This window comes from Capra hircus, chromosome 16 (assembly GCF_001704415.2).
Source record: "Capra hircus breed San Clemente chromosome 16, ASM170441v1, whole genome shotgun sequence".
NCBI classification, from domain to species: Eukaryota; Metazoa; Chordata; class Mammalia; order Artiodactyla; family Bovidae; genus Capra; species Capra hircus.
The window spans coordinates 2,890,461-2,915,494 of NC_030823.1; the positions used below are offsets into that span (position 1 = coordinate 2,890,461).

The 25,034-nt window shown below is 42.6% G+C and overlaps 2 protein-coding genes across 3 annotated transcripts in view; both read right to left on the bottom strand.

Moving 5' to 3' along the window:
* NUCKS1 (nuclear casein kinase and cyclin dependent kinase substrate 1) overlaps window positions 1–3,830 on the bottom strand; it is a 32,259-nt gene extending 28,429 nt beyond the window's left edge. Inside the window, exon 1 of one of the 2 annotated variants that reach the window (XM_018060064.1) lies at window positions 3,545–3,830. In XM_018060064.1, coding sequence (XP_017915553.1) covers window positions 3,545–3,561 — 17 coding nt within the window. In that variant the 5' untranslated portion in view covers window positions 3,562–3,830. The remainder of the gene's footprint in view (window positions 1–3,544) is intronic. The other variant, XM_018060062.1, reaches the window with a different exon arrangement.
* RAB29 (RAB29, member RAS oncogene family) lies at window positions 16,577–23,653 on the bottom strand. The gene is made up of 5 exons (XM_018060065.1): window positions 23,046–23,653; window positions 21,138–21,209; window positions 19,785–19,966; window positions 19,371–19,492; window positions 16,577–19,092 (listed from the first exon to the last, which is right to left on the bottom strand). Exons 1-5 carry the CDS (start codon window positions 23,167–23,169, stop codon window positions 18,981–18,983), a joined length of 612 nt encoding a protein of 203 aa, XP_017915554.1. The 5' UTR covers window positions 23,170–23,653; the 3' UTR covers window positions 16,577–18,980.

Sequence of the window (25,034 nt, forward strand, 5' to 3'; positions counted from 1 at the left end):
AGAGATTCCGGTTTGATGCCTGGGTAGGGAAGATCCCCTGGAGAAGGGAATGGCTGCCTACTCCTGTATTCTTGCCTGGAGAATCCCTTGGACAGAGGAGCTTGGCCAGCTAGAGTCACAGTAGACTTAGCACGGTGTATACTTGGTATCAAAATCCAAACTATCGAAAATTTTCAGGTTTCTAAGTTTTTCCCTTTAACAGGCCATTTTGAAACTGATTTCCCGGTAAGAGAGTGTCTTTTTAAAAAAAAAAAAAAAAAAAGAAACCCAGACACATTCCAAACAAAATTCTCTTTGAAAATAAAGCAATTTGAAATCTTGGAAAAGCTGTTAATTCTCAACAAAAGTATAAACAAGACCCAAAATAGTTTTATCAGTATGTAAGAGCCTATGCTTTCACATCTAACTTTCAATGTTAAAGGTTCTTTGCAATCTCAAGTACTAAACAAAAAGAGGCATGATATCAAGTACACTTACAAGATGAAGAAAGGAGAAATAGATTGATCTGAGTGACTTGGGAGTATTTTCAATAAGAAAGGATCTCTGGAGAATACACCAAGCCGAATTTCAAAAAACCCACTTTCTAGTCCGGGCAAGTCAGTAAATCTCTGAGCTTTCTGTTTCATCTTTTACAAGTAGTAGCATTTTTAGTCCCTACCCCAAAGGATAAGAGTCATAAAAACAAAAGTTCAAAGTGTCATACAGTCAAGTAACATCAATTCTTATCTGGTAGAAGGTAGAACATTTATGTGGAAAGGGGGAGGATGAGGGTAAGCAGGGCTGGAAATTAAGAAATCTAGGTTCTAGGCCCAATATTGGCATGTATTAGCGGATGACGCAAGGCACTTCACTTGTCCAGGTCCCCACATAAAGTCACTTGCAAGATGAATTTGCCTAAATTTCTTTCTGGCTCTAAGACTGTAATTTTATGCTATAAACTTGAATCCAAGACCTAAAATATTTGAGCTCTCATTATATGTGAGTCATATATTATAAAAGGTGAAGAGAGCAATATAGCCTGAACAAAACTACTTAGATATGTGTGGCACACACATCTGTGGAAAATCCTGCCGTAGCTGATCAATTCCACTCATTCGGAAACTGGTGTCAAGCAGCCATTAGTACATTTCTAAATCTCCTTTAAATGCTCAGGTTAACATTAAAATAGTCAAAAACATAAACCAGAAAACCCTCAAAATTATATACAGGCCTAAGGACAGAAACATATCCCTAAAGAAGCTGCAAAGACACTTATCCAACACGTGCTTTTTTTGGTTTTTGGTTTGTTTTTAAACGAAGTTCATCATTCTGATACTGGGTCAACATCTGTAATTTTTGGTTACATTCCCTAAACAGATTCAATTACACCTTGAAATAAAAGCACTGCCCTAAGACAGAACTTTTTTTATTGCAAATTTAACAAACCACCAAACTCAAGTTTAATTATTTCTGCTTTATTATTGATCGAGTATGTAAAAGACTTAAAAGACAGTTACAAAGAGGCTTCATCACTAAATATATAATCAGAAACCAAGCTGTTTGAAATTAATAATTTGAAAGTGACTCAAAAAAGTCTACAATATATTTAAGTTCATTCTTCAATTAGGGGCAAATAAAACACTTAAAAAAATTACTTTTAACATACTAAGAAAAAAGCTGTGCACAAATCCCAATGCCTACCAAAAAACGCATTAGAACGTGCTTAATGTATTTATTCCCACCTGGTGATATTTTTTAAAAATCCAAGTTTTCAAGAGATAAAAGATGTTCCTGTCCCAACATATAAATCTGGGGGCACAAACTCAGGCAGAGGAGTTAAGTTGCAACAGTGAAAAGTCATCAAAACCTAGTGAACTGCGGTTAGAAGGTAGAGAAAAATAAATCCATTTTCATCACGCAGTAATTTACTTCCAGAAGACAGAAGATCCAATCCAGGTGAAATAAATCTTTATTATGATAATTGTCGTTTGTTCTGATCCTAAAGAAAATACTCTACGAAAATTGACCGGATACACCGGTTAATTATTATGCAAAAAAGTATGCATACTATAATTTGAAATATCGATTCAGACTCCGTGCCAAAATGCAGGCAGAACTCTTCCCGGTGGCGACGGTAAGGCATCAGAGATGCGGGTTGAAATTAAGCAGAAAGGCTGTCAGGTAGGCAGTGAGCACTCTCCTCACGCCCACCCGGATCGCAGGAGTATGCAGTCCCAGACCACCACCAGTTGGAGCGGGCAGTCTAGTCTGGAGACAGAACGGTGTGCAACGTTTAAAAACCCTTTCCGGGGTTCCAAACCTCCCTTTACAGCTCTAGGTCAAAATACTTCCGTTTCTCACAAAACTTGGAATGGAGAAGGGGGAAGAAACTTAAAATACCTAAAAACGAAACCTGTTTATCCAGAAAACACAACGCCAAGTAGCCAATCCTTACATTGACAGCCTCAAGGACATTATGTTAAAAATAACATTTATTAGCAACAGCGCTCCTTCTTAAGGCCGCACCAGATTGGATTAAGCCACACCCCTCCATAAATGGCACATTCCATACAATAGCCAGGACAGCAGAGGGCGATTCCACCGGGCGCTGGGGAACGGCAAACTTGTTGACAGTCTCAGAATGAAGTCCAACGGCTGCCCGACCCTAGCCCGTTTATTATTAAAGTTACTCGGGGGGTGAAAAGATTACAAACACACCCGAACGTGTTCGGCCACGTGAGAGGAGAGCCGGGTAACGGGAAGGACGAGCACTCGGGATTTGGGCTGTGCAAGTTGACCCGCACCTCTCAGAGCAGGGACGATTCCCCGAGGAAGGGCATTTCTAGACGGGGGCCGGGAGCGAACTCGGGATGGGAGGTGCGGGGGGTTACCCCGCTCAGAAAGCCCCAGGCGGGGCAGAGGCCGCAGTCGGCGCCAGGGCCCAGCCCCGAACTCTTCCTCCCGCCTGAGGGGAAAAGAACGCGTCCCGCCCACGCCCGGCCCCGATCCGGGAGGTGGGGCCCTGCGGAGACCCTGGAGGACGGAGGCGGGCCGCCGCAGCAGCGCGGCCCCTCCCGCCCGGCAGGGAGCAACCCCGTCCGCTGGAGAGAACGGGCCGCCTCCCTCCACCCCCACGCGGGCCGCGCGGGGCAGGCGCTCCACGGCGCCTCTGCCCCAACCCCCAACGAGGCCGGGCCAAGCCACCAAGCCCGCGGGGCCGGCCCCGAGGAGGTGGGGCCTGCGCGGGGGCGCCGACTTCACACCCCTCCCCCTCCGGCCCGCCCCAGTGCGGCGAGTGGGGGAGGCGGCAACGCGGCCCCAGGCCCTGCAGCGGCGCGGGGCGGGGAGGAGCCCGAGCTCGGGCGCGCAGCCGCCGCCCCCGCGCAGCCCCGCGCGCCAGCCAGGCCCCCCGCGCTCAGGGGCGCGCGCGGGGCCCGAAAGGGAGGAGGCCGCGCGCGGCGCGGAGAAGGCCGGCGCTGCGCCTCGGGCCCCCCCCCCACCACGCTCCCTCACCACTCACCCCAGCCCCCTCCAGCCCGTTCCAGGCCTCGGACTCCGCACTGACCTGACAGGCCGAGACATGTTCGCTGTCGAAACAGGACCGAGTCGAGGAGCCAAAGACCAGGACCCCCCCCACCCCGCGCGCTCGGCGCCCCACCCCCCCCAACTTCGGCCGAGGAGGCCGCTGCCGCCGAGCCCCGAGCTGCTGGCTTCTCAGACTCCGCCGCTCCCTGGTTCAGGGCCCCTTAATCAGACGAGCCCCCCGCTCCCCAGTCTCTTCAAAATGGATGAATCAAACCAGCCGAAAATGCGCCAAAGCCGCCGGACTACCGAACCCACTAGGGCCTCTGGGCTCCGCCCCAGCACGACCGGTCATTGGCAGCTCCTGCCAGATGCGCGGAGCTCATTGGTCCGTTTGAATCATCACGTCCCCCAGGCTCCGCCCCGCCCGCGGAGAGGCCCCACCTCCTCCGTGAGGTCCTGTTTGTCAAGATTCTCTGAGAGCGCACGGCCGCAAAACAAAAATGGTCGCTGCTCGTCCCGCCCCCTGGTTGCCTCTCCGGAGTTGCAGATTCGTCTTGGGTCGCGCCTTAGGACGACTGAGAAAAAAGATTTATGAAGGGCTCAGTGTTATTTAATGTTAGCTTAATGATACATCATTTCGCCTGTCTTGGTCATTTATAAACTCCACTGACAGCAAAACCTGTGGGCTAGGCAGCTGATTCGTCAGCAAGGGGCTGCTTCTGAATTGGAGGGAAACTTCACAGCTTCAAAAATTTTGACCTTAAACCCACAAGCCCCTTCGCCTTGCTTCACCGTTAGACCTCAGGAGCCCAGCAACTGCTGGAGCAGGGAGGCAGGCTCTCAGTCAAGGAAAAACTTCACCATCAATTTCCATTCTCCATTCAGGGCCTTGAGATCACTTCAGGGTCATTAACGTCCCAGTCGTGGACTTCAGGGCCCTAAAAACTAGGAGCAAGAGCGCTGGGCCAGAAGGTTTTTCTGTTTGAACCTCAGGTCCACCACTTAATAGGTGTATAGCTTTACCGCTCTGTGCTTCAGTTTTCTCCTATGTAAAATGGGCAACTACTGAATTCGTAGGATTCTTAGGGTTAAATGAGTTGATATATTAAAAGGCTTTAGGACAGTCTCTGGAACAGTAAGCGGAATGTAAGTATTTGTTATTAGTAAATTCATATTCCTAATTCCTTGGTGGGGATGGGGGAGGGGCTGGCTCAAGACTCAAGTCAAATAACTGAGGGTAACTCAGATCGTTCCATTTAAATCTATGAACATTTGCTGGAAGCATAGAACTCTCGGAAGTAGAGCTCAGGATCCCTCTGGGAAAGGCCAAGGTTTACCCGACCATTGTAAAACAGACTTCAGTCCCTGTTACAGGCAGCCTGTTAATAACCAACTGAAGCCACAGTCCATAAACAAACAAACCAAACCTTTACTATTGCCTCCTGAATGTCTCCCCTTGTAAACTCTGGCTTCCCTGAGGGAAAAGAATAGCACAGTCCACCAGTAAAGCGTAAAACAAGTTATATTTTCTCTTCCATGTCGCGCCACCCTTTCCCCCGTGAATGTTGTTGGTAGTTAAAAAATAAAGCATACCATTAAGTACATTCACATCTCCAGAATATTTTCAACTAAACATTATACTTAAACACTAATCCCCCATTCCCTCTCTCCCGAGCCCTGGTACCCACCATTCTTATTCCTGTCTTCATGAATCTGACTGCTGCAAGGAACCTCACATAAGTGGAATCATATAGTATTTATCCTTTTGTGGTTGGTTTATTTCACGTACCATAATGTCCGTTCAGGTTCAATCATGTTGAAGCATGTATAAAAATTTTCTACCTTTTAAAGACTAAATACTATATCATTATATGTATACACCACATTTTGTTTATCCATTCCTCTGTCAGTGGACACTTGGATCAGTTCCAGATTTTGGCTATGGTGAATAATTGCTGCTGTGAATGTAATATATAAATAGCTCTTCTAGCACCTGCTTTCAATTTTTGGGAATATATACCCAGAAGTGGAAATCCTAGCTCATACAGTAACTCTATTTTTAATTTTTTTGAGGAATCTCCATTCTATTTTCCATAGCAGGTGCACTATTTAACGTTCCCACAAACAGTGCACAAGGGTTTCAGTATCTCCGTATCTTGCCAACACTTTTTTTGGTTTTATAATTTATTTACTTTTGGCTGCACTGGGTCTTCATTGCTGCACAGGCTTTTCTCTAGTTGCAGAGCAAGGGCTTCTCATTGTGATGGCTTCTCTCGTTGCAGACCATGGGTTCTAGGGTATGTGGGCTTCAGTGGTTGCAGCACATGGGCTCATTAGCTGCGGTTCCCTGGCTCTGCAGTACAGGCTCAATAGTTGTGGTGCACAGGCTAGTTGCTTCGCAGCATGTGGGCTCTTCCTGGATCAGGAATCAAATTCATGTCTCCTGCATTGGCAGGTGGGTTATTTACCCCTGAGACACCAGGGAAACCCTTGTTTTGGTGTTTTTTGATAGTAGTCATCTTTTTTTTTTTTTTTTTTTCTGGTGGTAGTCTTAGTGGATGTCCAAATATGTTTTGACTAAGGATTGTCATCCATTATTGCCACAATGCCAGTGCAGAGGCTGGTGTGGCGCAGTCACAGGTGACTTTCTTGGAAGCTCTATTATTAGGTCAGATTGCTGTTATTTAGCAAATACCATTATTTGTTATTGTGAGATGAGGCAGAGGAATTCTTGTTATTCATTTATCAGGCAATGAAAGGAACTGACCAATCTACATATCCAGGCAAATGGAAAGTTCAGAACAGGTTTTCTGGGCCTTGGCACTGTAGTTTACTTCCAGGCCTATGTACAGATGGCCACAGAAGGCTATTCCTCTTCTAAAGTGAGGGTCATATCCTCGCTCTCTCCTTAGCTTCAGCTAATAGCTTCTGTTTGCTTGTTTATTCACTCAGTATTTCTTTTTTTCTCTTTTTTGAAAACACTGGATACCCTTTTCATTTGTTCCAGGTACTGTTTTTTTGGGTTTTTTTTGGCCGCACTGTGTGGCACATGGGATCTTAGTTACCCAACCGGGGATCAAACCTTTTCCCCCTGCAGTGGAAGTGGGGAGTCTTCACCACTGGATCAGCAGGGAAGTCCCTTCACTCAGTATTTCAACAAACACTGTCTCTCAGGAAGGAAGGAAGACTTGAACTTCTAGTTAACTTTTTAGTGAGCAAGGACAGAGTTATGCCTACAAGACCCCTAGAACTGTTTCCCTACCTGTCAGGAGAATCTGAAATGCAACCTCCAAGGTCAGATCCCTCCAGTGCATCCCCACACAATCTCCCCTGGACACCTGTCTCAAGCACAGCCACTCTGTAGGAAACTGAAGACAGACACTAATCATCTGGTGCGTTAGATATCAGATGCACTGTCAGTTAACCTTGAAGAGACAATATACGAAATCATGAAAATGAAACAGGCTCAGGAGACAGAAAAGACAGTTACTCTTTCTCCCAGGAAATGAGATTTAATGGCTTTGGGAACCCAATGCTTAATTTTCCCTATGATTTTAGTTACATTTTGAGAATTAGCCTTTTCCTTCTCCCCTGCATATGTTAAAGACAATAAGAAGTGACAGTGTGGGGCAGTGAGTCTGATGGTTCTTTCCTACCCCTAACAAAGACCCATTTCCTTCAAGGCTATGCTATAATTTCTGGGAACTTTGTAAAAAATTTTGAGCACTTACTCCATGCCGGGCACTTCCAGTTCTGTGGCTGCATGAAAATCAGCCAGCCAGGTTTAAAGATAGACTCTGCTTCAACATAGTTTTGGAAGTTTTAGCCACAGCAATCAGAAAAGAAAAAGAAATAAAAGGAATCCAGATTGGAAAAGAAGTAAAACTCACACTGTTTGCAGATGACATGATCCTCTACATAGAAAACCCTAAAGCCTCCACCAGAAAATTACTAGAGCTAATCAATGAATATAGTAAAGTTTCAGGATATAAAATTAACACACAGAAATCCCTTGCATTCTTATACACTAACAATGAGAAAACAGAAAGAGAAATTAAGGAAATAATTCCATTCACCATTGCAACAAAAAGAATAAAATACTTATGAATAAATATACCTAAAGAAACAAAAGACCTATATATAGATAACTACAAAACACTCATGAAAGAAATCAAAGAGGACACAAATAGATGGAGAAATATACCATGTTCATGGATTGGAAGAATCAATATAGTGAAAATGAGTATACTACCCAAAGCAACCTATAGATTCAATGCAATCCCTATCAAGCTACCAACAGTATTTTTCAGAGAATTAGAACAAATAATTTCACAATATGTATGGAAATACAAAAAAACCTTGAATAGCCAAAGCAATCTTGAGAAAGAAGAATGGACCTGGAGGAATCAACTTGCCTGACTTCTGCTTACTACAAAGCAACAGTCATCAAGACAGTATGGTACTAGCACAAAGACAGAAACATAGATCAATGGAACAAAATAGGAAGCCCAGAGATAAATCCACACACCTATGGACACCTTATCTTTGACAAAGAAGGCAAGAATATACAATGGAGAAAAGACAATCTCTTTAACAAGTGATGCTGGGAAAACTGGTCAACCACTTGTAAAAGAATGAAACTAGAACACTTTCTAACACCATACACAAAAATAAACTCGAAATGGATTAAAGATCTAAATGTAAGACCAAAGACTATAAAACTCCTAGAGGAGAACATAGGCAGAACACTCTCTGACATAAATCATAGCAGGATCCTCTATGACCCACCTCCCAGAGTTATGGAAATAAAAGCAAAAATAAACTAATGGGACCTAATTAAACTTAAAAGCTTTTGCACAATGAAGGAAACTATAAGCAAGGTGAAAAGACAGCCTTCAGAATGGGAGGAAATAATAGCAAATGAAGCAACTGACAGTTAATCTCAAGAATATACAAGCAACTCCTGCAGCTCAATTCCAGAAATATAAGCGACCCAATAAAAAAATGGGCCAAAGAACTAAACAGACATTTCTCCAAAGAAGACATACAGATGGCTAACAAACACATGAAAAGATGCTCAACATCAGTCATTATCAGAGAAATGCAAATCAAAACCACAATGAGGTACCATTTCATACCGGTCAGAATGGCTGCTATCAAAAAGTCTACAAACAATAAATGCTGGAGAGGGTGCAGAGAAAAAGGAACCCTTTTACACTGTTGGTGGGAATGCAAACTAGTACAGCCAATATGGAGAACAGTGTGGAGATTCCTTAAAGAACTGGAAATAGAACTGCCATACAACCCAGCAATCCCACTGCTGGGCATACACACCGAGGAAATCAGAATTGAAAGAGACACATGTACCCCCAGTGTTCATCGCAGCACTGTTTACAATAGCTAGGACATGGAAGCAACCTAGATGTCCATCAGCAGATGAATGGATAAGAAAGCTGTGGTACATTTACACAATGGAATATCACTCAGCTATTGAAAAGAATGCATTTGAATCAGTTCTAATGAGATGGATGAAACTGGACCCTATTATACAGAATGAAGTAAGTTGGAAAGAAAAACACCAATACAGTATATTAACACATATATATGGAATTTAGAAAGATGGTAACGATGACCCTATATGCAAGACAGCAAAAGAGACACAGATGTAAAGAACAGACTTTTGGACTCTGTGGGAGAAGGTGAGGGTGGGATGATTTAAGAGAATAGCATTGAAACATGTATATTATCATATATGAAACAGATCGCCAGTCCAGATTCTATGCACGAGACAGGGTGCTCAGGGCTGGTGCACTGGGATGACCCTGACGGATGGGATGGGGAGGGAGGTGAGAGGGAGGGTCAGGATGGGGAACACACGTACAGCCATGGCTGATTCATGTGAATGTATGGCAAAAACCACCACAATACTGTAAAGTACTTAGCCTCCAATTAAAATAAAAAATAATAAAAAAAAGAAACTATGTAAGGCTGTATGCTACACCAACCATAACAGAATGACAAATGTTCTTTCTTAAATACTTCAATTAAAGATTCCACATTGTCCATTAAAAGAAAAATAAAGATAGACACTGCTTCTACTGTCTACAGGAGCTCAGAAAGGGACCTGTCTTTGAAGACCCTGCCAGGAAATTAAAGAAAGATTCTCCAGAGTTGTGTTTTCTTTTTCCTCCTTCTTCTTTTTAAAAATCTTTTACCTCCAACCTGCTGACCCTCTGTCCCATCACAACACTCATAAGAAAGGGTGGGATAGAGGAGCTGTGTGTTTCGTTAGTCTTTCTGTAACCCCAGTGGGCCAAAAACCTTCTTGGAGATAGGTTCATGGTTAAGAAGGATGCTTCCTTGCTCAGGTCACAGCCAGAAAAAGACTGGGCCAAAGTCAATTTAAACTTTCTAATTCATTTTCTCAAGTGTAAATTTCTGATTTTCTCAAGTGTGTATTTCTTCTGCTCCAGACTTCCATCTTCCTTTCTATTCCTAAGAATGTTAAGAGATGGGGCTTCCTTGATGGCTAAATGGTAAAGAATCTGCCTATCAGTGCAGGAGACATAGATTCAATCCCTGGTCTGGAAAAATCCCACATACCATGGAACAACTAAGCCTGTGCACCACAACTACTGAGCCTGTGCTCTAGAACCCCAGGAATCACACCCTGCAGCTACTGAAACCCTTGTGCTCTAGAGCCATGTGCCGCAACAAGAGCAATGAAAAGCCTGCGCACCACAAGGAAGAGCACCCCTGACTCGCCACAACTAGAGAAAAGCCCACGAAGCAAGGAAGACCCAGAACAGCCAAAAATAAATAAAAGAATGTTAAGAGCTAAGTTTAGGTGGGTTTCTGTTACTAAGACAAACAGGATGTACAACTTGACATCAGATTGAAGGAAAAAAAAACCAACACTAACACTCGCTGTTTTGCTCAACAGCAATAATAGAAAACTTGCACTTGTAACATGAAAGATAACACAGCCTCATCCATCTAAACCACCAGCGAACACTGTTAAGTGAACACTACTGAAAGGGGAAGCCCCAAGGTATAACAAAAAGAGCACTGCGTTTGTGATGAAGAATATTGGCCCTGAGCACTGTGGTTTACTACCTAGGTGATCTTCAGCAAATTTTAAATTCTTGTGCCTCTGCTTCTTCATCTGTAAAATGGGGATAATTATGTTGGCCCTTCCCTCCTTCACGAGATCAGTGTAACAACAGCAACAAAAGGGGCTCCCTTGTGAAAGCAGGCTGGACACTATGGAGCACTGTAGGAGGCAGAATGAATTACACTGTCTTCACTGAAGAGAAAAAGGCAAATCCAACAGCTGGTTTATGCCTCCACCGGAACATAACAATCCTCGGGAGGAGAGTAAACAAAGAGTGCCCACAGCTACACATGGAGAAAAGGTGACAGAAGTGATGACAGTCATCTTTTACCTCCATGAATATCCAAGGAGGTATGTTCATACGGCCACCTGATGTGAACAGCCAACTCATTGGAAAAGACCCTGACCCTGATGCTGGAAAAGACTAAAAGGAGAAGAGGGCGGCAGAGGATGAGACGGTTAGATAGTATCACCAACTCAATGGACATGAACTTGAGCAAACTCCTGGAGATAGTGGAGGACAGGGAAACCTGGCGTGCTGCAGCCCATGAGGCCGCCAAGAGCTGGACATGACTTAGTGACTGAACAGCAATAACATGTCCAGGGTGCTATCACTCATTCTCCACTATCTCCTAACCATTCCTAGGAGGACTGTATTCTGACCACACCCAGTATGGACATGATTCTACCAACTGCTGCTAGCCTCTCTGCCTCCAGTGAATCCCAGGATATTGGAGTTCCAGTCCAGTATCCTGCCTGCCTAGCAGGCATTTCCACTTGAATACCCACAAGCTCAGTTCATCTATGCCAAACAAATTATCTCCCCTACCCACATTCTTTTCCTGACTCCTCATTTCTGTCAGCAGCATCTTCTTAATCGCCTGAGCTCAAATCCTTGGTGCTACTGACTCCAACCCAACCCTTCACTGTTAGTCTTCAACACGGAAACCTCTTGATTCTTTCTTCATTGCATTTCTCAAATTCACTATTCACTTGCCATGTCCATTGTCACCATTCATGCTTAAATTACTGCAACAGCTTCTCTTCCCTTTTTGGAATGTGTGGTAGATACAACAGACAACACTGTCTTCCTGAAGTACAGCACTCATGGCATTCCTATAATTAAATTTTCAATATGTCCTTATGGTTCTCATAATAAAGTCTGAATGCTTTATACTAACATTTAAGCTGTTGCCAGAGTTTCTCAGGCACAAGTCTAATATTATTCTACTTTAAACCTCTCCATGAACTGGGGAAAACATTTACAATATATATGAGAAAAAGTTAATAACCTTAATATATAATGAGCTTTTACGAAAGCACTAAAAAAAGACAACAAAGTAAAAACAGACATAGGCTACAAATAGGTGACTAATGTAAGAAATAAAAATGACAATTACATTTAACCATAACCAAGTGTTTTCTGTTTTTTTTTTTTTTTTACATTTCACTACTTAAATTGGTAAAGGTTGAAAACAGTCTTGTTAAGGATATGGATAAACTGGCCCCTCATATCTTACTGGTGGGAGTATATAATGAGACCAACATTTTGGAGGGAAATTTGGCACTATATTTAAAGTATGTATACCCTTTGACTTACTTCTATGAGTTCATAAAGAAGGTTTCACACAAGTCTATAAATTTATAGAGAGATTCTGTGGCACTATTTGTAGAGAGGAAAAAGAAATAATCCAAACATCCATTAATAGATAACTGGTCAAGTAAATTATAATACATCCATACAATCCTATGCAGCAAGTAAAAGGAATGAGGTAGAACTGTGTGTTCTTACAAGGGGAGATATCCAAGATACATTAAAAAAGAAAAAAAGCAAGTTTCAGGAAGCTGTGTATAAATTTGTTTTGTTTTGTTTTTAGGAGAAAGAGTTGTACAGCTGGGACTGCATATGCAGAGAAAATCCTGGAGGAATATTCATACTCTTAAGTTGTCTTTTGGAGGTCAAATTACAAAAGAAATCTATTTCCTTCTAAAAAATATATTATGTGAATTATAACAATAATGTTCTTGGCCCTACTACCAGCTAGTCATGTGACTCCTTAACAAGTTCCTTAACCCACTACTCCTCAGTTCTATGACCTAATCTCTGGAACCTGTGAACGTGGGAAGGGGAACTAGATTGCTAATCAGCTGATCTTAATATAAAATTAACCTGGATTATCTGAGCAGGCCCAGTGTAATCACAAGGGTCCTTAAAAGTCAAAGAGAGGGACACGAAATGTCAGAGTGATAAACTGACTTGACGGACTTTTGCTGGCTCCAAAGATGGAAGAAGGGGACCATGAGCCCAGGAATATGCATGGCCTCCAGAAGCCAGAAAAGGTAAGAAAATGATTCTTCCCTAGAGTCTCTAGAAAGGAATGCAGTCCTGCCAACAACTTGATTTTAGTCCAATGCAACCTATTCTGGATCTCTGACCTCCAGAATTATAAAATAATACATTTCTGTTGTTTTAAGCCATTAAAAAAATTAATAATGTTTATGTATTTTTCAATTAGGAAAAAAATATTAAAAAAAAAACCCTTTTAACAGTTCTCCAACAAAATGAAGTTCAGATGCCTCAGCATGGCCTATAGAGCTCTTCCTGATTCACCCTATCTCCAATCTCATCTTCCCACAGTCCCCTGCTCTCCTCCATCCGTCCTCTCTCTACCCCAGCTCCCCCCACAGCTCCAGGTCTAACATCCATCTACTGTCCTTACAGCAAGCTCTGACGTTTAGTGAGCGCCCCCCGCCTTTATTCCCTTTATCCTGCCTAAGAATGCATTTCTTCTTGTGCTCCTCCAGTTGGCGTGCCCTCTTCCATGAGGTTTTCCCTGACCTCCTTCCTTGTCCTGCGTCACTACAAGAAGTAGACCCCCTTCAGTGAGATGCAATTCTTTTACATGCCTGGCTCTCTTCTGGACTGCCCTTCCTGGACAGAAAGCATTTCTTCCCCAGGTCTTATCCCACAATTATAACAGTAGGTATACCACTTAATTAGTGACCTATATAATCTCTCCATGGTCTTTCTAACCTTATTTCCCACTGTTCTGTAATATGACCCTTTTGGTCTACTGGTGACTACTCAAACCTGCATAAAAACTCTAAGCCCCCTTTCTTCCCAGCCTGAAATCCTATCCTACCTCTTTCTTGATTGGTATCCATCTCGTGTCCTACTTCCCTTTAAGAAATCTTTCTTGACCGCCTTCCATGAACTTCTATGGCATAGAGCTTTATATCCTCCACAGTTCCTACTGTAATACTGGATACATAAAAAGTATGCAATGAAAACTGCCTTAAGTGTGAATACAAGCATATGAAAACAGTCTGCACATGAAAAAAATGGACTGAACATAAATTTATCAAAATGTAAACAGAGGTTTTGTTTGGGTTGTGGGACATTTTCCTTAAGGAGCAGATTTAAAATTGTTATAGAAGTACTTAAAAACCTGTACACCCATTTAATAAATTACTCTTTATGTGGGAAAATGTCAAGGATGCCACCACCAAAACAGACACATACAAAACAGGAGGCAGTTTATTTAGTAAAAGGAGCTCCTGAGGTTAACACAGCTAAAGGTTAAAAATGAGTTTGCCACTCTCTAGCTGTCTAAACTTGAGCAGTCTTAATTTTTGTGTCTTAAGTGTCTACACATATAGAATCTTGGGATCATTGTGAAAATAGAAATAATCCATGGGACCTGCTTAGACAAATATGTATTTGGCTTATAGAAACATTCAGATGTTAGCTACTGGCAACAACAGTTGAAAATGCAATGGCTGTTAAAATCCCTGTACTTGCATATATAAAACAAACAACAAGGTCTTACTCTATAGTACAGGAAACTATTCAGTGTCTTGTGATAAACTATAATGGAAAAGAATAACTTTTAAAAAATTTCTGTATTTGCTAACAATAAAGCTGATGTTCAAAAGTAAATGACAGTCACTCCATTTGGGTGACATTATCTTAGTCACTGGAACTAGTCAAACATCTCAGGACATATCTGTGCTGCGTGCTATTCATACAACACTAAACTTGACCCCAAGTTTAATTACACACATCTCTGAACATGATCTCAAAGTCTATCTAATACAAACTAAACTTCCAACCCAAAAAGGGCCAGTTCTGTTTCTCTAAATGTCTGGGCTCATATTCTATTAATAAAATAGGTTTTTCAGGTCAAAGGCTTCCCAGAAACCTAAATGACAGAATGGAGATGGGGAATTTGAAGATTTGCAGTTATGTCTTGGCTTTATTACAGATTCAAATAGCTGTCTTTCATTAGTCAAATTTTGAGACAGTTTTTCCCTCAAATATAAAATGAGAACGGTTTACTTTCTTATTTCCAGGTTAGCGTAAGAAACATGCACAACTCACAGGTCTGAGGGAAGAGTTTATGCAAAGTCAGATATTGGCATCTAGTACTACTGGACTGCCTTTCTCAGGTTATGATAAATCATAAAATGTCTATCTTATTTTCTTCCTTTCATATCTGCTTTTCCTCTTTACTGCCATTATATGTAGGTTAGTTCCTAATCAGTTAAATCAAGTTGAGTGTAAAGAAAGTTATCAAAACAGCACCATTACATAGAAAAGTACTGTTAAGTGCAAGTAATGGTTAAGTTTGTGTGTCAGTTTGACTGGAACATCGGTTTACCCAGGTATTTGGTTAACCATTATTCTGGGCGTTTCTGTGAGGGTGTTTTGGGATGAGATTAACACTTACATTGGTAGATGCCGTAAGACAGACTGATTTCTCTAATATAGGTAGGCCTCATCCAGTTAGTTGAAGACCTGAACAGAACAAAAGGCTGACTCCCCATCCTGAGTAGCAGAGAATTCTCCTGCCTGACAGCCTCTGAACAGGAACATCAGCTCTTCCAGTCTGCCAGTCTGGGGACTTGAACTGGGGCATCAGCTCCACAGGTTTCAGGCTTGCCCAGCCTCCATAATCACACGAGACAAATTTTTATAATGTATCCCTTTACATATATATACACACATATTCGTATCTATACATACCTACATATCTGTATCTTATTAGTTCTATTTCCCTGGAGAAACCTAAAGAAGAGCAATACCATTATTATACTAAAACTCTGCAGATAAAACTGAACAAAATTCAGATTATGCTTGAAAGCCAAGGAGAAGGCAGGGTTTTTCTAACAACAACAAAGATCATGCGTAGATATATTTTCAAGTCAAAAATACACGTAGAGCTCTTTCCAATGCACATTTTCGAGTGGCTTTCTACCTATTCTACTTTGCAGCATGGAGGGTATCTGCCTTTAATAAATGAGCCATGTACACAGCTGGGGCCCCTTCCTATACATAGTGAAGGGGGTGAAGGAGAAAAGGGCACTGAAGTTTATTTCCTTGAGCAATCTAATCACTGGATTGTACAGAATATCTATCATGGAAATTTTTACATCTGCTAACCTTGGCCACTGCCTACAAAAGGATAAAAGGCAGGAAGAGCCTTCTGTTAGATGGGACAGTGTTCTGGGGACAGAATGCAGACCAGCTAAGGAAAAGAGTTAAATCTGGAGATAAGGGGGGAAATGAGGAACCCAAATAGTCCTCAGCTATTGTTAAATGAGTTAGAGAAATAATCTTAGAGCAACTCCGGCTCATTACAGCACAGAAGAGCAAACCATCACTTACTGTTGAGGGGCCTTCCGTGACCTGTGGTTCCTTTCCCAGCTTGTTTGATCACTCAGCTATTCTGTTCAAAGTAGCAAGCCAAGGCAGTCACAATTCCACAGCTCTGTTCTCGGCCTTTCCTTGCATCTCTTAGAATACTCTGCGGGGAATGCCTATGCTTTCTTCTTGGCCACAGACTAGCTGGATGAGTGGAGGGGCATCTTGTCTCAAATATGGAAATTTCTCTAGGGAAGGGCTACAATGATGTCCATGTTCCAAACAGTTTTACCCAAGAAGTAGCATCCAAATGATAAGATTTAATTATTTTTAATATAATCACATTTCTAATCATGTAAATATTTTTTTATTCTTCCTTATCTTAATTACTTTCTCTTTTCTTTACAGATAGGGATATGGAGAGGAATTATATTTCACTTTCTTCTTTAATTGGTTTCAGGGCCATAATGTTCACCATTTGGGAGAGAAAATCCAGAAGGGCTGGCAGGCCAGCCTCTAGTAATGCTTGAAAAGGCAGAAATATCCTGAGTCAGCCAGTGGGAAAAGAAAACATATTCAATTTTTAAAAAATGGTCACATTTCCATGCAGTATTTGAGAAGTTACATCAAGTACTAAATTGGAACAAGGCAACTGGTGCTAGGAAATTAACATATAACAGAGTAACATTTACCTTCATTTTAAAGAAGGTATTTTAAAAAGTCTCCATTTCCATAATACTCTTATCAGTATAAAATAACACTTAAACAAACTCATATTGAAGGTCAATAACTACCATGAATACAACACTTATTTCCCATTTATTTGTGATTTTGCAGGGGTTCAAATCATTGAATAAAAATCAATTTTCTTTTCACAGAAAACTTGTTCTTCCACTATTATTTTCAGAATCATTGTAATAAAAACTCTACCTGGAATGGGTAATACAAAAGAGAACTTGAAGGTCTAAAAAGACTGTGCAAAATTTATAACAACTGGCATTAAAAACAAACCACCGAAGGCTCTGATATCTGGCTTCTGATCTCTTAGGAGGGTGGTTTTCAGTCTTCACGCGTGTGTGCTAAGTCACTTCAGTCATGTCAGACTCTGTGCAACCCTATGGACTGTAGCCCATTAAGCTCCTCTATCCATGAGATTCTCTAGGCAAGAATACTGGAGTGGGTTGCCATTTTCTCCTCTAGAGAGAAGATTCCTGACCCAGGGATCCAACCCTCATCTCTTATGTCTAGTGCACTGGCAGGCGGGTTCTTCACCTCTAGTGCCACCTGGGAAGCCCCGGTCTGGTATGTGTCAAAATCACCTAGAGAACTAACGGAGCCTACAGAAGCCCAGGAACATTTCACTGGGAAGGCCTGGATCTCTGCATTTTTACCACGTTCTCCAGCTGTGGTTTCCAAACTGGCCTGATCAGAATTGCCTGGGAAGCTTTGAAAACAACAACAATGAATCCCCAGGTTTCACTCCTGGACACTGTGATTTAATAGGTTAGACTGGGAAACACAAATCTTAAAACATTTTATTTTAAAATCTTTAAACAAACTTTCTAGGTGGTTTTGATCAGATGTGGGAACCACAGACTTAGAACACTTATTTAGCTATGTGTCTCTCACAGAGCTCTAAGTCTGAGCTCACTAAGAATACTCATAACTCTAGGTAGGTTATAAATCACCATCCTGTGAGAATTTAACAAATTAAACTGTCTAGAAGTGATTGGATACTAAAAACTCTACCCAATTTAGCACTTAAATTACCTAATGATTTTCTATCTACTTTCCACCCCCAGGCAAAGGTCTATACATAATATTTATTTCCTATGACTGTTAAGTGCTAGCCACAAAAGTGCTCATAAGCAAGTTGTCCCACAGGATTTTGTTCTGTTAACCTCTCCCTCTTCTTCCACTCAGACTACCAGAGCTTTGAGGAACAGACCTATTTTAGGGCACCATGGCCAACTGATGTCACTTGCAGCATTATGCAGCAAGACAGAAACCTGCAAACCTGGTCCCCAGCCCACTGGGAAAAAGACACTAGAAAACATTAATGTGAGAATTAATTTCTTTGGAGAAAGAAATGCTCTCACCAAAGAGTTCATTTAAAAGCTTGGCTATTCTTAAAGCCAAGACAAGAGAAAGCTAATACAACTTTAGAATCTTAAAAAAATACAGTGACTTTTGGTTTAGGGCCTTCAGTAGCCCTAAACACATTATCTGGCCCCACTCCTCCTGCATTTCAGAATCAGATGTTTAATTCAAAGGCAAAACAGAAAGAATCTGAAAGCAATGGCCAACAAGGAATTTGGGAAATGAGCTTTGATCTCACTTTCCTTGTAACTGAAGTCCTATCAGACTGGGATATCAATATAAATTGAACGGAAAAATATACTCAAAAGCAGGTGAGAATTATGCTTCTTGAAACACAGATGCTAATTTCTAATCCTTGCCACAAAATCAATCCCAGATCACAAACTGAGGGATGAGATGATCTTGTTTGGAGAGAAGACACCGGTCTCTCTAAGCCAGCAGCAAGCAAGAGGCAGAAATGCCCATGGGTCCCATGTGTCTTTTCTTAGTGATGATGGTTCTCCTTACCAGACAGTCACCAGCAGACAGGTCAAATGTACTTAGTACAACTGTTGGATGGGCAACCAAAGGGAAGAGAAAGACTTCCTGGAGCTGGGAGGGAAAACAAGCCAAATGCTACTAGCAGCAGGCCCAGCTGGAGGAGGGCTTGGTTTGCAGGTTGATGTAGTTCCCCTGGGTGGACAAAGACATATCTTCTCTGGAATTGCTCATCATCTTTTCAATGAGGACTCTAAAAATCAAATAAAATATAAGCCTCAGAAACTGAATGGTGAAATGGCAGATATTGTCTGTTTTGTCACCAGATGGTATTCAGTAAAGCCACAAGGTTTAAATGCCTCACTGTCCCCAATTATCTCAGGAGAGAAGACAGCATCCCTGGCCTTCAGAAGTTGGCCTTCCATTGGCTCAGTCTGTTCTTGTTTGCTCAGAAACAAGAAGGTCCAAGATGCTGCAGTGAAAGATGGGTAAATCTGTATGCTTATCCCTAGAACAGCATAAGCTACTCACCTCATGGCTTCATTAATATTTTTGTTCTCCTTGACCGAGGTTTCTGTCCAACCTGTGAAACCATTCTCTTTACTGAACCGGTCAACCTGGTCTCGGCTCACTGCCCAAGGGGATAGATCACACTGGCAAAGAAAATAAATTAAAGGCACCACCATAAACTTCCTGGGAATAGGAACATTGCTCAGATACACGTGGATTTAAAATAGTTCCCCCAATGGCTAGAACAGAAGCATCAGAAATCTACAGTCAACGCTCTTCTCAAAGAAAGTTTCAACATCTCTTGAAGAGAGGTAGAGAAGATTTTGCCAGCTTGAGAAGGGCAAGTGGAAACCTAGAATCAGAGTGCATTTTAGATTCACCTACTCTCTGACCACAGACTGAAGCCAGGGGCTGTTTTCCAAGCTGACCACATACCTTGTTGGCTAAGAGCAGGCAGGGTACCGGCTCTCCATTGGGCAGTGTGAGCTTGCTGTCCAGGTCTTGTTTCCATTTCTGGCTGTTGCTGAAGGTAGTGGCATTGGTAACATCAAACATAATAACACAGGCTGAGGCATCCCGATAGTAAAGTCGGGTCATAGAGGTGAAGCGCTCCTGCCCTGGGAAGTAAGACAGTTCTTGAGAAGGTGATCCTCAGAACCAGCTTGGGGACCCTCTCTGACACCCTGCCTTTTCCATCTTCATTTAAGGAAAGAGGGCAGTATGAGGAGCGGGTGAGTCCAGATTCTGTACCCAGATCATCCACTTCCAAATTCCTGCTCTGTCATTTACCATCTATGTGACTTTGGATAAGTCAAGGTTTCAGTGCTTCAGATTGCTCATCTGTAAAGTGGGGGGAAAGCAGTGGTTTTTTATTACAGGCTAGTTGTAAAGATTAATGAGTCAGTGAATCTAAAACGCTTAGAAAAGTGATTAGCAAATAATAAATAAGGGTTGTTGTTCAGCCGCTCAGTCATGTTCAACTCTGTGATTCCGTGGACTGCATTATGCCAGGATTCCCTGTCCTTTACTATCTCCCGGAGTCTGCTCAAACTCATGTCCATCGACTCTATGATGCCATCCAACCATCTCATCCTCTGTCGTTCCCTTCTCCTTCTGATTTCAATCTTTCCCAGCACTAGGGTCTTTTCCAGTCAGTCCACTCTTTGCATCAGATGGCCAGAAGTAATGGAGCTTCAGCTTCAGCCTCAGTCCTTCCAATGAATATTTAGGGTTGATTTCCTTTATGATTGACAGGTTTGATCTCCTTGCAGTCCAAGGGACTCTCAAGAGTCTTCTCCAGCACCACAATTTGAAAGCATCAATTCTTTAGCACTCAGCCTTCTTTATGGCCCAACTCTCACATCCACACATGACTATTGGAAAAACCATAGCTTTGACTAGACAGACCTTTGTCAGCAAAGTGATGTCTCTGCTTTTTAATACACTGTTTAGCTATTATTATTGTCTTTTCACTTGTTTCTCACCAAGGTTAGCTGGAAACCTTAGAAAGAGCACCCTCTGCCTGCTGTGGGAGCATCCACCTATGGTCTTCATAGTTCACTACCTCACCACCCCTCCACCCACACAGAGACTGCTCTATATTTATTCAGGGTAAAACATTTACAGAATACATCTACAAAAGCTCTACATCTATTCAGCTTACATATCCTCAGAGCAGTCTGATCATTCCAGCTTCAGAAAAAAAAGTTTGGTTCTACTTTTTCTCTGAAAGCTTGTTGGTTAAACCAAAATGTCTCCCCTTATTCTTGTCCCGTTTTCCCATCCTACCTGCAATATCCCACAGCTGGAGGCGCACCATCTCTGAGTCAGACCACTGGAGAACCTTCAGAGCAAAATCCACTGAAAATATATGTATAATATACTTGAATAAAGTTTACCTTTAAAAAGTCCACAAAGTCATATCAAACATGCAGATACAACCCTAGGGACACACAACTCCAATCAAATTCATTCATTCATTGTTTGTTTATTTGGTTATTTTAAGCCCTCAATGGACCACACCCATGTACTAAATATGGGACATATAATTCACATGCATCTTCTGAAGGCATCTCTGGCTTTTACTCTCTTGTCAAACCAATTATTTGATCCTACTAATATTGCCTTATCTCTTTTCAGACAGTTGGCTCAGGCTGAGAAAACTCAATTGGAGAATATTAGGTGAGAGTAATTACAAAAACAACTCCTTATCTCAGGTTAAACAGTTTTTGGAAGATTTAGGGGGCTTTCTCAGGGAAGGGATGATGAGGTAGAAGACAGAAATAAGGTAAGTGTGTTGGCCTTTGCATTTTCCACGTTCAATTTCACTGTTGGTTTCTAACCCAATTGTATTATGAGAAAATCACACCCTTGGGGGAATTCTACATCCTTCATAAGGCTGTAGGAATTATCCTGGGCAGGAATGAGATAAAGTGAAAAGGTCCCAGAGGATTCACCCCATGGGTGATGCTTAAGAGCCGTGCTGGAAGCTCCTGCCACATCTGTAGATGCTGAGACTCCATGAGTTAAGGCCAAGGGGGAAGAGCGTTTGACAAAGACAGAAACAGGATAATTTCTGATGTTTGGAAATATATTTCTTCACATCTATGACAGAAATGAAAGCTAGGGGAAATTTAGAATAAACACTGAAAAAAATAGCCAGTCAATTATATTCTTTACTATAGGAAAACTAGAGCAATTGTTAAAAATTAGGGGGATACTTTAAACCAAATCCGTGAACCAGAGGCCCTCATGTTACTTATTTGTTTGTTTGTTTGAAACTTAAAACCCTTCATTTTGATGGATGCTCTTAAGGAAGATGTCTTAATTGCATGTTAATTTTTAAAAATTCCATAATGAACACTAGTGTACATTTTCAAAATTTGTATTACAAAAGTTCTTTTAATGGAGATAAATAAATGTTTGTTATTTTTCCTCTTCACCAGCTCTCCCCAACTAAACTTTTAATTAAAAAGCATTCTCCTACTTCTGGAAAGATAGTTGAGTCCAAAGGCCACACCTGGAAAGAAGTGAATTAACTCCTGGTGTCCCCTTTGTCCTTTGCCTCCCTAGTTTGAGAGAAAAAGGGGTGGGAAAATAAAAAAGTGGTATATTTTACACTAGGAATAGGTTGTCTTTAAACAATCAATGGACAAAAACCACACAGCTCATCAGCCTCTGACAGTGTCCAAGTGCTCTCCTGGGCAGGCATCTCCATAACGAAGCCAGGCTCCTTGAGGCCAGGTTAAACACCCTTCTGTTCCTTCAACAGCTGTCTGTAACTCTCGTGAAAGGTAGAACAGCAGCCCCAGATGGTACCTAACCAGGTTCTCAGTGGAGTCCGCTTGTCGCAGAGATTTGCCGGTGACTGCTAGAAAGGCTGGAGGCTTGAGTTCACAGTTCCCCAGCGAAACGCAGCAACTGCTCATTTTCTCACCCACCCTTCCCCATTTCCTACCGTCACACTTTGCCTTTCTCTCTCGAGACAGCTCTGACTGGGAAAATTTAACTGGAAACCACCCCCCCACCCCCCCGCCCCGAGAGACATGCACATCAAACACCAGGGTCTCAGACAGCTCCTTCCTGGCCCGGGGAAGGACCCAAAGCCGGCAAAACCCCCGGCCCCCAGCCCACTCCAGTCCGCGGCTAGTCGCAGGACCCCGGCCGCTCCCCCGACCGCCCCTCGCAGCGTCTCACCTCCCACCGTGGACTTGTAGTGTTTGCTGAAGCTGTCCTGGGAATATCGCTGCACCAGGGACGTCTTGCCCACCGCGGCGTCCCCCACCACCAGCACTTTGAACAGGTGGTCGCGGCTGCTCATGGCTAGCGGGATGGGGGGCTCGCTTATTTTCACCCCTTGGTCTAGGGACCCCCGCTCAAACTGAAGTGTGGCATACCCGACCCATGGCCCGTTAGGGCGACTCCGAAGAGAAAGCAAAAAATATAAAAGGAAACTTTGCGCTCAACTAGACGCGCTTCCTCCCCGCGCTGCCGCAGCCTGGGCGGAGCGCAGGGCGCAGGCTCTGAGCCCGGGGCTGTTACCTTCTTCCCCTGCCCGCCCGGCCGCCGAGAAAAGGGGCGAGGCACCACGATGCCTCACTCTCCTGGACTTCCCCGGAGCTGCTCCGGCGGGCGACGGAGCACGGCCACCTTATTTCACCTCACGGTGGGGAGGAGATGGGGGCCATCCCCTAACTGCACAGACCAAATTCGGGGGGAAGGAGAGCCGTATGCCTAGCCTCCCCCGGACCCCGGACCGCCTCAGGTGGCGCGGTCCCCTCGCCTGCCTCCGCGTGTCACGTGCAGCGTCGCTTGGCGCACTACACTTCCCAGCGTACCTTGCGGCGAAGGCCGCTTGCCGAGCGCAGCGACTCGCCCGCATGGGTTCCTGGGAGTGTAGTTTATACGCTATTTTTTTTTTTTTAATACACTTAGTTTCAAACTCCTTCAATGGTTTGGAATTTTATTTTTAAATAATTCTGCGATAGAAAACATCCTTCAGAAAGCGGTTTGTTCGGCATGATCTAACCTTCCTAAATCTGTCTCCACATACATGTCTCATCTTTAATAAAAGTTTCATGGAGCTAAGATTAAAAAAATTATTCCATAGATTCCATATATTATTTCCACTAATAAAAGCTCAAGCCTCATTCCCTCATGCTTCAAGTCCATTTCCTAGTCTTCCAAATGGATAGATAGACATACCCACCCCAAAAGACCTCAAACCAGTCAAATTCAAGGACAGATTAAAAGACCGATTCAGGAAATCCCATGTCGTTAAATGTTAGTTATTAATATTTAATAACTTGCTACTGCAGTAAAGACAGAAAACAACAGACGGTTCCTCATTCTCACTTGCACAATCTTCAGTCACACTACACCGCTCACATCATTTGAGTTGGAAGCTGACTGAAGTACACTGCCAGTCCTCCTCCATTTGTTTTTGCTGTTGCTCATGAATAATGATTAAACTACAGTTTTGTGAATATTTTTAATTTTTTAGTCTGTAACTTCTGACCTGCCTGCCCTTTAGGTAGGAGTTAAGTGGACATGAGCTTCATGGCAAACAAAATAATCTCCATTTTCTATGCTTTTCCCAAGAATAGAAGAGAAAGCAACAGGAAGATGAAAAAAATCAACCCTGCTCGGGTCTCTTGACCTTAACCTCGAGGAGAGACCATCAGCATGATTCACAATGTTTGTTAACCAGGTAGGGAAGGTCAGGCTAGGCTTCTCATCTTTTTGGAATGTCCCAGTTTCCTTCCCAATAGTCTTTTCTCAGTTTCCATTGGCTTTGACATAGTGAACAATTTCTGGAAATTTGCTTCTCATGTGACTTAGTGACGCCAGTCTTTCTTGTTCAGCCTCCTTCTTCTCTGATGATCACCTTATTTCACCATCCTATCACTCTTTAAGTATTTCTAAAGGCTTGATTCTTGGTCCCTGAGCTGATCATTCTTTAACCTTTTTACTTTGGTGAATTGACCTTGGCATCACATTTCTCTTTGTCTAAGTTTTATTTATATCTTCATCTCCAATCAGTTTTGCTCAACTGATATAAAGGTACTTTTAGTTGGCTGTCCTGCCAGAGCCTCCCTTTCACAGCTTCACCTCAAAAACAACTGTTTCTGTCACTGGCCTCATCATTTCTTCCTTCCACTCAGACCTGAAATTTTTTATTTTACT